Here is a 14,963-nt window from a genome sequence, read left to right on the forward strand (position 1 = left end):
CAGAATACAATATTCATGGCTGTAATTCCCTCTCCTATAGAACTTTGAATATGCCATTCTACTCTCTCCTTGCCTCTAGAGTTTGTGAAGAGAAATATGATGAAAGTATTACAGCTCTGCCTTTGTATGTAACTTTTTTCCTTTCCCTAGCAACCAGCAAAATTTTTCTTTTCTGTTTTACAATAATGTGCCTTGGCATTGGTCTTTTTGTATTTATAAATCTGGGTGATCATTCTGCCTCTTGAATGAGAATGTTCTGATAGTTTCTAAGTGAGGGGAGTTCTCAGCTAAAATTGCTCTGAAAATGGACTCTGGGCCTTTGGCCGTGTCCTCCTCCTCAGATATACCTATCACTCTTATATTCAATCTTTTGATAGTCTGCAATTCACGGAAAGTTGCTTCAGTCTTTCTGAACCCATTCCTCTCTCATTTTTGAATTGAAAGAGTGGGATGGCTGTATTTTCTAGATCGGAGATTATTTCTTCTGAATGTGTGAATCTAATTCCTAAGCCTTCAACCTGGGCATGGATTGTAGTTAGGGTGTCTTTTACTCCCTGGAGTTTGGGTTGAAATTTTTCATTCATGCTTCCTAAATTCTTAGTGAGTTCTGACTGAAGTTCTTTCAGATTTGAAGATTCTTAGTGAACTTTGTTTTAAGTTCCTCTCTTGTATATTTTAATTCCATAGCAACATGGTCTTTTAATTCTTGCTTAAATTCTTGGAGAGTTCTCATAATGAGCTTTCTGTAGTCTGTCTCTGAGAGCCTCTCTAAATCCATAATTCCTTGTATTCATCTGTTTCATTTCTGTCTGGCTGATATGGCATGGCTGGCTGTTTAGTTTTATTTTTCAACTTGCGCATTGGGGGGAGGGGGTGGTGGTTATCGATGGCCAGTAGATGGTGATATTGTAATCTCTAGGTTTCTCTTGTTTGTATGATCTGCCTGTGTGGGACAGGGTTGGGGGTGGTTGCTTTGGGCTGCTTTGTGGTCACAAATGCCCTGTTTTATGTTGTGTCCTTGCCTTAAATTCAGAAGGCTAAAGCCCTGCTGAGTCAAAGACTGAGCGATTTTAAGCCCCTGTTTCTTTTCTTCCAGTACTAGGAACAATGTTGCTTGCTGTGCTTAAAGTGAAATCGTCAAAATGGTGTAGCTCAGCACCTACACCATCCAGAGCTCTGATTTGACTTTGCTGTTCTTCAACCTGTGCCCCTTTTTGCTCCCACTACATGTGAACACCCACCTGAAGCTGTAGAACTTTCAGCTGTAGACTATGACTTCAATTGGGTCTCTTGTTGTATTTATTTGTTGTTTTGGGAAGAGAGGTGATTTGATCCCAGCTATCCCTTGGCCATGCCTCTCAGAAGTCTGACCCATATTATTATTTTATATAAAATAATTCAAGTATTGTACTTTATTATATTATCAGTTTAGTAATCTGATAAATCTAAAATTAGACAGATTATGTCTGAAAAAAAACTACAAGTATTTATGCTAATCCCTAGCTATATACTATTTAATCAATACAGAACTGACATGAGAATGTTTAAATTACTGTATACCATATTTTAATACCCTGTGTCCTAGTAAAGATAATTCAGTTTATTAGCAAGGCTTTCTTAGTTTTAGTTATACAGAATGAAATGAAAAAATGTGCAACTTTATATTGATTCAGGTAGAAGGAAGTTAAGAACTGAATGACATTTCTTAAAATAGAAACACACTTTTCTGATAATAGATATATCATATACAATTTAAGCCATACTTTACAGTGTATTTAAAACAAAACTTTCACACCTATATTTCCATTCCTTCCAAACATTATTTAAAATTTTATACTATGGGATAAGCTGACTTTTAGATTACTTTCCAAATGAGATTTTCTTTCTTTATGCCTTTAAAGTTATTTACTATTTTATTAAATATCTCTAAGAGTTTGTAAATGTTTTATTTATTTTAAGAAAAAGAATCAGATACTGAGAGAAATATTACTAAACTCTGACTTACATTGTTGCTCTAGACTGAGTCTGGGACCTCAGAGCCTCAGGCATGAAAGTTTTTTGCATAACCATTTTGTTGTCATCTGAGCCCACCTCAAAGATTTTTTAACTTATATTTATTTAGGTTGCCATTTTTTTTTATAAAACCACTTAAAAGTAGAACTTTAAATGTGAATTAAACACATGCACATAGAGTTTGCATTAATTTATCTTTCTAGAGAAACAGGACACAACATTTCTCATTTCAGTACAATTAAAAGAAAATGAAATCTTTACTCCAATGAAATTATAATCATTTTGATCAGGCAAAACATACTAAGGGTAGCATACTACATTTTTTTTTTATATTCAGTAACATGAACGTAATTTCAATCAGGTTTTGGGAATCAATCTCAGCAATATCTAACAAAATCTACTTATTTGTTTTGAAAAATGCATGAAAAAAACTAAAATTATGATAGCTAGACAATAAAATGGTTTTGCTGATTGGACAATAAAATGTCCTGATGACCTTTTCTTAAATAACAGATTAGATTACACTGACTCTACTTGGAGAAGCATGGAGTGTAAATAAGGGACAATTCTCTTTCAGTCTCCTAGTGTTTTATTTTACAATCTCACAAGTCATTCACTGATGAGTTTAAGTGCTATGACATGGAAATACGGGAACTAAGCTAATAAAACACTAAGTGCCATCTTCAGGTTTAGCAAAGTTGCAAAGTTACACCTCTTTTTTTTTTTCTTTCTTTCTTCTGTTTGTTTTTTAACTTAAAAAGGGAATATTTTTTCACTTGTGGTTCAATAAGTAAATGAAGGTTAAATAAGGAACTGCTCTGGTAAAAATAAGCATCCTGGAAACCTTGAAGACTGCTGCTATTTTGCAATAGTGCAATCTGGAATCACAAGTCTGTGGAATTATGATGAAATCTGTACCCCCAAAGAGATAACAATTTCTATGCCAAACAGATGGGGAAAGGTTCTTTAGGTTTCCACGTCATTGAACTTTTATTTTGCCATCTTCTTTTTCCCCTTTAATCTTCCTCCACACACAATCACTAAAAAAGCAAATAAGTTAAAAAAAAAAAAAAAGCTTTCTACATGTACTGTGTCATTCTAGTAAGAAACTGAGCAGTTAGGCACACAATGCTGGCTGATGTGTAACCTCATTTTGTTCTTGGGATTCTGTTTACAATGTGTGTTTCCTTTGAGGATTCAGTGGGTGAAGAGAAATGGTGATCAGGGTAACTAACAGCCTTTAAACTGCCATGTCACACAAAACAATATGTTGTGTGATATCCTGAAATTTGGAATGGCTTCACAGCTTTATTTTAGGCAACTGCTAGTGCATATGATCAATTCCAAGTTTACTAAGTATTTGACTATTCTTAAACCACTCATGGGAGTAAAATATTTGTCCTTTATCTCTACTTTATCTTTGTGGCTTAACATTTAGTTTTCTCTTGAGCATATTATTGATTTGCATGAACCCTACTTCTCTATAGTTGGAGTATTAGATAAGCTCTCTACTAAAACATAATTTCTCTACTTCCAGCCCAATTAAATGACTATTTAAAATACAAATAAGTAATTATCCCCTATACTCAAAACACAAATCAATAATATTAAATTTTACTATTTCACACAGCAGCCCTCACATACAACTTTGTTTTCCAAATGGAAATCTGTACTATGAAGAAGCTCAACTGAATTTCATTCCTATGGATATAAATTATTACATGTTCAATGTATCACAGTTGCTGAATGTTTACTATGTGACAGATAAAATTCTAAATTGTTTGTGTAAAATATTCATGTAATTCTCAAACATATGATAGATATTATGTTGTCACCTTTTAGAAATAAGGAAAGTGATACACTTGGAAGTTGATGAAGATACTTAAATGTATATCCCTAAGCTAAGCTTTACAAAGACCATTGGTGGGCTGGTTCTAAGACTATATTTCTTAACACTGGGATGTATGAACTGTCTGAAAGAATGGCTGCATTGTAATGAACAATGAAAGGCTTGCATCTAGTTAGGACGCACCTGAGAAGCTCAATGAAAGGGGGTGTTAAGGAAAGGAAAAGACAATGCAAAAGATCACTCACAAGTAGAAATGACATAGTTAAGAGGCCACCCACCTTGGAACATTTAATTACAAATTGTATTTACTCCCATTGTTTCTTGCTGCTAATTCTGCTAATTAAAATGCCAACCAATTTTAAGGATTTTGCAAACTATTCACATTTTGTAATACTTGTTCATTGTTCATCTCCTCTGTACCCTAATCTACCTGAGAGAGTGCTATCTGTTTGCCCATTGAGGAATTCCTCATGTCAAGAGCAATGTATGTGACAGAGTAGGTAAAACTGACATTATTTTATGATACCATATAGTATTTGTTTATTCATTATGCACTATTCAAACAAATACAGAGAATAAACACCTTTTGCCAGTATCACAGTTTCTGAGATAATTCAGACATTCAGAAAACCTTGTTTAGAGGGCCGGGCAGTAGCACAGTGGGTTAAGCACACATGGCGCAAAGTACATGGACCAGTGTAAGGATCCTGGTTTGAGCCCCTAGCTCCCCACCTGCAGGGGGTTTGCTTCACAAGCAGTGAAAAAGGTCTGCAGGTGTCTTTCTCTCCCCCTCTGTCCTCCCCTTCTCTCAATTTCTTTCTGTTCTGTCCAAAAAACAACAGCAATGGCAATAAGATGGGGAAAATGGCCTCCAGGAGCAGTGGATGCACAGTGCAGGTACTGAGTGCCAATGAACACCCTGGAGGCAAAAAAAAAAAGCAAAAACTCTTTTTTAATAGATTTCCTTATTCTCTGGCTACTTTTGAAAATTTTATTCATGCACATGCAAAGCACTTCTCCACCACTCATGAAGTCTACTTACTTTTGTATTTGTTATTCTCATGACATGGTGAGGATCAAACCCAGTGATCATGAATGCAAGGCACTTCCACTAAGCCAGCTACCTAATATACGCGGATATCTTCCACTAAGCCAGCTGCCAATATACGCGGATATCTTCACCCACCCTGTTCAATGCTTGACGTCTCGTCACCCAATCTGGTCCCCTACACCTACACTGAACTTCTCTGTTCCAGTCTCTTGGAAACAGAGCTGGCAGTCAGCTGAGGTAAAGAACAAACACCTCATCACAGACCCCTGCAAGCGTCAACCCGGCAATGACCTAGCACGTTATGATTGGGCTCTCCTCAATCGCTATGGAACAGGCCATGGCCGGTGTGCCGCTATGTTCCACCGCTGGGGAGCCAGAAACGACCCGAACTGCCCCTGTGGCTACAGACAGACTATGATCCACATAGTCAACGACTGCCACCTCTCCAGATTCAAAGGAGGTCTCTTTACATCAGGCTCAACCTGATGCTGTTGACTGGCTACGGAAGAAGGGCAAACGCTAGAAGAAGAAGCTACCTAATCCCCTTGGTGCATTATTTTAAAGGAATCACAGATGTCATTTCTTGCATGAATACTTCAGAGATGTTATTTTAAATGAATAGATACTCCTATCACATAGTACCTGTCTTATTAAATGTTTTCCAAATTCCTATAATCAAATGAGTTTTTTCTCATACTTGAAAGTCAGTGGAAATGTTTTGTGCTTCTCTTATTTCACTCTGTTTTGCTATGTATGCATGTGAACATGTATAAACATGTTTAACCTGTTTTCTATCCAATTTTAGATTACAAAGTTCCCAAAGGTAGGGACAATGCTTTTATCTTTGTACCTCATTCATGGTCTATTGAAGTATCTTGAAAATGGACTCTTTTTCTATTTTCTAAATTATTTTTTTCTTAAAGTTTTTTTTTAATCTTTATATTTGATAGAGACAGCCAGAAATCAAGAGGGGAGGGAGAGATCAAGAGGGAGAGAGACAGACACCTGCTACAGCACTTATTCACTACTTGCAAAGCTTTCCCCCTGCAGGTGGGGGCCAGGACTCGAATGTGGGTCCTTGAACATTGTAACATGTACACTTAACCAGGTGTGCTACCACCCGGCACCTTTCTATTTTCTATATAGTACTTCCAAATATATATGGAAGAATGCTAAAGTAGCACTATGCTGTTTCTATTTCAAGAGTGTAGGCTGCAGTCCAATCTATACGAAATGTGAAAAGCAGGTATAAAAGAAATGTTTTTAAGTCTCTCCATTCAAGATCCACCTTAACTGGACAAAAGAGTTGAGGTCAAAAGGTCAAATTAGAGAGTTTCTTTAAAAATACTTGTTGGGCCACTTAAGCATTCCCAGATCTCTTAATCCTAAGTGATGGAGGCTTTGAAGGATCCTTGAATTTTGAAGGGTTAAAGGGCTGGTCATTGACGCTTGTCTAAGAAAAAAGAAGGCAGCCCATGCTTGTAACATAACTGGTATGTCTAGTAGCAGCATAAAGAGAAATAAGTACACTGGACATAGACCATACTCTTGCTCCACACCTTTCAAAAAAGTTTCTATGATACAGAGTAGACAGCAGACCATCAATAGGACTCCACCAGAAGATTTAAGCAGAAAAAGGTGATAATTATATCATCAGATGAAAAAGTAAAAAGGAGAAGCATGGGCTTGAGATACAAAAGACCTGGAATGTCAATTATTAATATTTATCAAGTAAGAAGACATAAAAATTATTAGTCAGAAAGACTTTATCTTTCCCCTTTAATCTCATTTCTGTTCCATCATTTTCTCCAACTCAAAACATGGAGGGATTCCAACACTGACTGAAAAAGAGCAAAGACTGACACAAGATACTGACACTAACTTATGAATTCCTATCTCCCACTGCAGGCCTCTAGACTGAAGCAGTGTCTAACAAAGTGAAGGAAGAAATAAATATTGCACCAGTAACGCCGGAGAAACAACTAGCTGCTATACTAATGAAATTCAGAACAATCTTGAGGTCTGATTGCTTTTAAAATGTAATTCATAACATTCAACTTGGGCCAGGTGTTAATGAAATATAAATAAAAATATAATTGAATGTGGCAAGACTAGGAGGAACTGAAAGATTGAAGATGAAGTGACCTTCCCAATATATAATGGTGAAAGGGGGGGGGGGGGATGAGGTTAAAAAAATATATGTATGGCCAGGAATAAATGCCAGTGCCTAGGTCGGCAGGAAACCAGTAACAAATAAGTATAAAGTCTCAGAAGTTCCATAATTTTACACGGTATGAAGTTTTATATTTCATTTGATTAAAAATTTGATTATGATCTATTAAATCAGGTTAACCTAGCAGAAGAGCTAGAAAACACTAGATTAGGAAAGAAGCAATCAGGAACAGTAAGTAAAAGTATAAACCATGGGGGGTGTTAATTTTACTGGGAAAAAATAGTTAATAGTTTAATATTAAGAATTTTCCAACCCAGGGGTCAAAGGGTGGTGTATCCAGTGTAGCCCAGGTGCTATTATGTACTAAGACTCATATTCAAGTCCCCAGTCCTTAACTGCAAGGGGAACCTTCATGAGCAGAGAAACAGCGCTGGAGGCAGCTATTTTTTTCCTTCCCTCTCAACTTCTGTCTTCATAAAAGTAAATAAATACAAAAGGAAAAAAAATTGGTCACCTAGAGTAATTAATTCATCTGTAAGCACTGATATCCAAAGATAACACTAGTGAAAATATGACAATAGAAAAAAAGAAAAAGAAACAATTGTCCAACCCACAAATAAAGTTACAACTTAAGTTATATTTTAACTTATTTATTTTACTTATTTCATATGTGATAAAGAGGTAAGAGAGAGAACCATGCTGGTATACCCATAGTGCCAGCCATCAAACCAGGAGCCTTGGGCATGCAAATCATTCTCTCTACAGATTGAACTATTTTTTTTCCCAGCTGTTTACATATTGTTTTAATCAAAGTACAAATGAAAATAATCTTAGAAAAAATGTCTGAAAAAATATCTAAAACAATAGAGATATAATCAGCTAACTTTGGAGCACCAGGGAATAATAGTTTGGGAGACTTTAAATGAGATAATATTTGTGAAACTATAGCTCGTAGCTTGAAAATAATAAGAATATGTTTTCAAGTTCAGCTTGAAAGTAATCTAGAGAAAGTAATCTAGAGAAAGATTATGGTGAGGAGCCCAAGTATGTGAGACTGTATGCTGATCTGTTAAGTCACATTGCCTGAAATATACACTGAAGATCCATGAGATTGGAATGTGGATATATGTATGTAAAGAAAATGTATTATTTGAGTTGAGAGTGCTATCCTGCTAAAAAATATTACCACATTATTTCTTTATCCAACAATATTTCTTATTACCCAAACTCCACAGTCAGTAGAAGAAGGAAACTAATTAAAACCAAATTTCTCACACTCTAAAATCAAATCATTGTGATATATTAAATATATATGTACTGTATACTAATCTTTCATTGATCACCACAAAATTTTCATTGATACTTGTATAAGATTATGAATATACAATAAATCATAGATGTTATTTACCTTATAAAATATTGACTTTTAGAGGCAATTCTAATGTGAGAGATATGAATAGAAAATTATATTGCATTTTGCAAAATATTTGAATTTCATAAGCCTTTAGTATCACAATAAGCTTCAGTGTATACCTTTTTATATATGCTAAGTAAGTAAAATGAAGGCAAATCATAAGGAAAAAATTTGGGACTAGAAATACAGGCAGAAGTTTTTAAAAAGTTCAATTCCAGTTTAAGCAATGTGAAGAAAGAAGGTAAAAGTCAAATTAGAATTTAACTGATCCAAGTGGAGATAACATGTTGATATGAATTCTAAGAGTTCAGAATACTGGCATGCCATGACTGTTCTTAAGTATAAGATTTATTTGGGAATTACAGCCCAATTACCAAAGAATTTAAACAAGAAAAGAGCACTAGCCACATCAAACAAAATTTTACTGTCTTCATTTTTTTTCCTGTGAGATCTAAGAATCTCTAAGTTACTCATATATTCACTATAAAATAATCACTTAAATATAAGGAAAAGAATATAGCCTTTAACTATAATGAATATGGTTGCCCCAAAACATAAAAAGGTTTTATTATATAAGTTAATATTAAACTAATCACAGGATATGTTTATAATAGAAAATGCTATTTGCTAAATGCCATTTAAAATGAGATAATTGGGGTCAGGTGGTGGTGCACCTGTTAAACACCCACATTACTGTGAAGAAGGACTGAGGTTCAAGCCCCTGGTCCTCAACTGCATGGGGAAAGCTTCACGAGTGGTGAAGCAGGGTTGCAGGTGTCTCTCTGTCTCTCTCCCTCTCCATCTCTCTCTCTCTCCCCTCTCAATCTATCTCTGTCTTTAGCCAATAATAAATTAATAAAGATATCTTTAAAAGTAAATAAAATTAAATAAAATGAGATCATCACTCTTGTACCTTTCATAAAGTACAGGTGTGCTTATGACAATAACTTTAACATCTTAACTCTCCTTTTGCAGGAAGGAAAGTCTTATTTACTTCCTTTTTATTTACCCAAAATAAAATATACCAAAGGATTCAAATCCAAATACAACATACATTTTGAATTCCAAAATAATCACCAGCATGGATGGATGGCTGGTCAAAAGACCAGCCAATTACATTAACAACACGTTAATGACAATAGGAGAATTTAACTTCCTCAAACTGAGAAGATTGCTGAAAGTCTGATCAATTATGAGGAACAAAATAAAATAATCAAATCCTAAATAGTGAAGAAAAAGGGTCAATGTTAACTTTAACTTCAGAGTCTATGAACTATTGGAATATATATACATATATATTTATATACATACATGTATATATATTTCCTCCAAACAAATACACATAAAATTGTCCTCAGACTTACAAAAATCTCACACACATATATACCATATTAATGTTTTAAGGTACACATTAAAATAGAAATTAATCTTTGCATAAGTACTCATATTTCACATATTTTCTCATTTCATGCTCACTAGAATGCTAGAGCACTCCCATACTTTTTAACTAATGCTAAAACAAATACTGTTTGATAAGCAATACAGATTGGATAAGAGATAAGCATTACTTAATTGAAAAGGTGGAATTATCTGGTTAGTCATCAATATGTAGAAGAGAAACTTTTAAAACACTAGAAAATACAATCATACTTCTATAACATTAAAAGGGACAAAAATTAAGCAAACAAAAAGAGAGAGAGAGAGAGAGAGAGAGGAGAAATGAATGTATACTCTGACCTATGTAAGAAAGTTAAAACTGAAGTAACTCATTGAAGACCCAGAAAGAGCCATCAAAGGTGGAAGTAGCTATTACACTTTCACAGAACACTCCAAGTAAAATACCTTTTTACTAGATCTTCTCCATTCCAGCATGGAAGTCTATCAGCAGCAGCTAATTCATTAGCACAAAGTTGATCAGCTAGGCCTCCATAAAATGTTCTGAAGAGCAGAAGGCTGTTGATAAATTCTCTAAATGGAAAAATAAAACAAAGTAATTAAAAGCTTCAATCCACAATAAATCCCCGTACATAGCTGGTATAATTCGATATGTATAAAATTTAGGATGTATTTTTTTCATATTCTCTTCAAATTTTCATAGGCTTTCAAAGCTTTTTTGGCAAGATGAAACTACATTTCTAAAGAAAACGAATGAATAAATAAATGAATAAATAAATCTCTAAGGCCAGGAAGATAGACAAGTATTAGAGTATAAGACTTGAATGCCTGAGACCCCAGGTTCAATTTTTCACACTGCCATATGCCAGAATGAGTGATTCTATGACACTCATTCATAAGGACAGATCTTTAAAAATATAATAAATTAAACAACTTGAGTATTTAAATTTATCCCCGTGTGTGTGTGTGTGTGTGTGTGTGTGTGTGTGTGTGTGTGTGTATAACATCACTCTCCTGAGTCAACTTTTTTTATACATTTTGCTTCAGATAGCGAGAAATAATGAGGAGAGAAGAGACAGACAACATAGCACAATGTGAATTTACAATATAAATTGATCAAACCCCTGTGAGGAGCAGCCTGGAGAATTCTCAGAAGGCTAGAAATGTACCTACCCTATGACCCTGCAATTCCTTTCCTAAGAATATATCCTAAGGAATGAAACACACCCATCCAGAAAGATCTGTGTATGCCTATGTTTATAGCAGCACAATCTCTAACAGCCAAAACCTGAAAGCAGCACAGGTGTCCAACAACAGATGAGTGGCTGAGTAAGTTGTGGTCTATATACACAATGGAATAACTACTCGTCTATTAAAAATGGTGAATTCACCTTCTTCACCTTATCATGGATGGAGCTTGAAGGAATCATGTTTAGTGAGATAAACCAGAAAGAGAAGGATCAATATGAGATGATCCCACTCATAGACAGAAGTTGAAAAATAAGAACAGAAGGGAAAACACAAAGCAGAACTTGGACTGAGTTTGGTGTGTTGCACCAAAATAAAGGACTCAAGGGTAGAAGGGAGTGTTCCTAGAACATGATGGTGGAAGAATTCCTAGGTCTGGGGGTTAGCATGTTATGTGGAGGGAGTTGGGTGGTAAGACAGTGGGTTAAGCGCAGGTGGCACAAAGCGCAAGGACCAGCCTAAGAAACCCGGTTCGATTCCCCACCTGCAGAGGAATTGCTTCACAAGCAGTAAAGCAGGTCTGCAGGTGTCTATTTTTCTCTCCCCCTCTCTGTCTTCCCCTCCTCTCTCCATTTCTCTCTGTCCTATCTAACAATGACAACATCAATAACAACAACAATAATAACTACAACAATAAAAAACAAGGGTAACAAAAGGAAATAAATATTTTTTAAACAGAATGTTAGGTGGAAAACCAAGAAATGTTACACATGTACCAACTACGGTATTTTACTGTCAACTGTAAAACATTAATCCCCCCAATAAAGAAAAATAATTAGGGAGTCGGTCGGTAGTGCAGCAGATTAAGTGCAAGTGGCACAAAGCTTAAGGACCAGCATCATAAGGATCCCAATCTGAGCTCCAAGCTCCCCACCTGCAAGGGAATCGCTTCACAAGTTGTGAAGTATGCCTGCAGGTGTCTATCTTTCTCTCCCTCTCTGTCTTCCCCTCCTTTCTCTCCACTTCTCTCTATCCTATCCAACAACAATGACATCAATAACAAGAACAATAATAACTACAACAATAAAACAAGGGCAACAAAAGGGAATAAATACATAAATAAATATTTTTTAAAAAGAAAAAGAATTAGCCCCCAGTGTGGTGGCACCCATGTGATGCTAGGGCTTGAGGCCAGGTCATGAGGATGGCACTGAACATATCCTACAGTGTGATTTATCGTTTAGTCTCTAAATCATGCATATATGAGGTCCTGGCTATATAAGCAAACAAAGAAACCTGAATAAAACTAACAACATATTTCTCTACACAAAAATACCAGACGCTTATAGCAAGCTAATTGTTTAATGATTTGGAGACCTGGTTTATTTTCCTTCCTCCAGTCTCTTTCCTTAACCATCACCTCTCATCAACTAAGAATCATTTTGTAAAACTTCACTCTGCATCCCTTTAGATCTGAGCTCACATTCTGCGGTCATGAGTAGGAACATTCCAAGCTGCCGCAATATCAGGACCCATAGGCTCCTAAGCTGAATATGGGCCCCAGACCAAATCAAATAGATGGGGTTTACAGTCAACAATATTTATACCCATATTAGGGAGCTACTCTCTTCCCTGATCCAGCTTTCTGTTCCTTTTCAAGTCATGACGTCATCTCCCCAGACAATAATGTGGATCCACCTGTATATCAGATTTCAGGCTCAGGAAAAAAAAAATACTAGTATAGCCACAGGCCCTTTGGAATATAACTAAAATATGACTACTAGCTATTTACAAAATGGAGTACCCCCCAACTCTTCATCTGAACTATTCCAGCCTTTAAGTTCTTGATTGATCAACAATTTGTTTGGCTTTGTATGTTAACTCTCTTTTCAGCCACCAGGTTCCAGATACCAGCATGATGTCGACCAGACTTCCCTGGACAGACAACCCCACCGATGTGTTCTGGAGTTCTGCTTCCCCAGAGCCCCACCCTAGTAGGGAAAGAGAGAGACAGGCTGGGAATATGGATCGACCTGTCAACGCCCATGTTCAGCGGGGAAGCAATTACAGAAGCCAGACCTTCCACCTTCTGCATCCCACAATGACCCTGGGTCCATACTCCCAGAATGTTAAATAATAGGGAAGCTATCATGGGAGGGGATGGGATTCGGAGTTCTGGTGGTAGGAATTGTGTGGAGTTGTATCCTTCATATCCTATGGTTTTTTCAATGTTTCCTTTTTATAAAAGAAAAAAAAAAAACTTCACTCTGATGGTCCTTAGATCACATCACTGACTCAGTAAAAGTCACCAAAGAACTTTATTCACTCCTCTTTTTAATTATTGATTTATTTATTTTAGTATTGGATAGAGACAGAGAGGAATCAATAGCAGAAGGAAGATAGAGAGGAAGAAGAACAGAGAGATACCTTCGGTCCTGCTTCACCACTCATGAAGCTTTCTCATGCAGGTGGGGACCAAAGGCTTGACCCTGGGTCCTTATGCACTATAACATGAGTGCTTAATGAGGTGTGCCACCTAAGTACTTTATTCTTTATAGTAGGAGTGGAGACCATCCAGCCTACAGGTGGATGCCCCAAGAAATAATTAGTTCTGGAATATCAAAGTAGCTCAAGGCATGAGTTGAAATTCACTGAACCTTGGAGCTTGTTTCATAGCAACAATAAATGATAATTTTTAAGTTGATAGTCTTGTATAACCCATGAATGATATTATAACTACCTAAATGGCCCCTGGCAGTCAAAAGGTTCTCTACCCCTGCTCTATAGCATTAAATACAAATACAAATTACACTTCAGCCTGTTATAAAAATAAGATACCTGCTCTTCCCCAAAGCATGCCCAAGTCTCCACAAACATTCTCTCTGAAAGGATTTCATTTGTCTGTAAGCTGTCAGCAATCAGCTTGTTTGAACTTTTGGTCACAAACTAATAACTATTGAGAATAAGTCCTATGATGGCACCAGATACTCACAGCTAATTAATACAGTATCAAGGCCTAGGTGGTAGACACTTGGTTGAGCTCACATGTTACAAAGGATCCTGGATCAAGCCTCCAGTTCCTAACTGCTAGGGGAAAACTTCTGATGCACTGAAGCAATTCTCTCTCTCCCTATGTATTTACCTATCTAACATATCTCTCAATTTTACCTGTTTATTATTGGATGAAGATAGAGGAACATGTACAATTCCACTTCACCACAGCACTACTTCACCACTCCTGAAGCTTTCCCCCTGAAGATGGGGACTAGGGGCTTGACCAGGTGGGTCCTTGTGCACTGTAGTATGTGCGCTTAACCAGATGTGCCACCATCTGGCCCCCTCTTTCTCTATCACCTCCTTCTATTCCAGTTGCTATCTGTCTCTATCCAATAAATAAATAAATTACTTAAGTAAAAATTAACTCAAACTCTGCCTTCTCTTAATGTGTGTTCTAATGAAAACTACAGTAATGATAGAGTGGTGATAGTGACACATTTGAGTCCAGAGGCAGAATCTTAAAATATTTAAGAGACAAGATAATACTTTAGAATTTCAGGCAATATAATAATCAAATAAGAAGGCACAATAATAAAACAGGATGAGTAAAGGAAAACGGTAAAAGAATAGTGTATGCTTTCTGACTACTATGCAGTTTAGCTTAGTAAGGGGTGATGTGCTTACGGGAATGCTGGTTAAAAGATAGGAAGAGTCTGGATTTCAATCAGCTTTATCGACCAGCTTAAAATACTTTTATTTTATTCAGAAGCAGGGGGAGTCATGAATAGGGTCCTGGACTCCTGTTTCATCATCATGACAGGATTGTGGAAGCAAACTGAAAAGTACCGAGGTTACTAAGGCAGTGGCAACCAAATAGGAGGAT

At 36.3% G+C, this 14,963-nt stretch overlaps 1 protein-coding gene across 1 annotated transcript in view; it reads right to left on the reverse strand.

Moving 5' to 3' along the window:
- The window catches only part of GPC5 (glypican 5), a 1,586,725-nt gene that overhangs the window by 1,141,528 nt on the left and 430,234 nt on the right, over nt 1–14,963 (reverse strand). Inside the window, exon 5 of the mRNA XM_060191579.1 lies at nt 10,343–10,468. Within this exon, the coding sequence (XP_060047562.1) occupies nt 10,343–10,468 (126 nt within the window). The remainder of the gene's footprint in view (nt 1–10,342; nt 10,469–14,963) is intronic.

Source organism: Erinaceus europaeus, chromosome 5, assembly GCF_950295315.1.
Source record: "Erinaceus europaeus chromosome 5, mEriEur2.1, whole genome shotgun sequence".
Classification (NCBI taxonomy): domain Eukaryota; kingdom Metazoa; phylum Chordata; class Mammalia; order Eulipotyphla; family Erinaceidae; genus Erinaceus; species Erinaceus europaeus.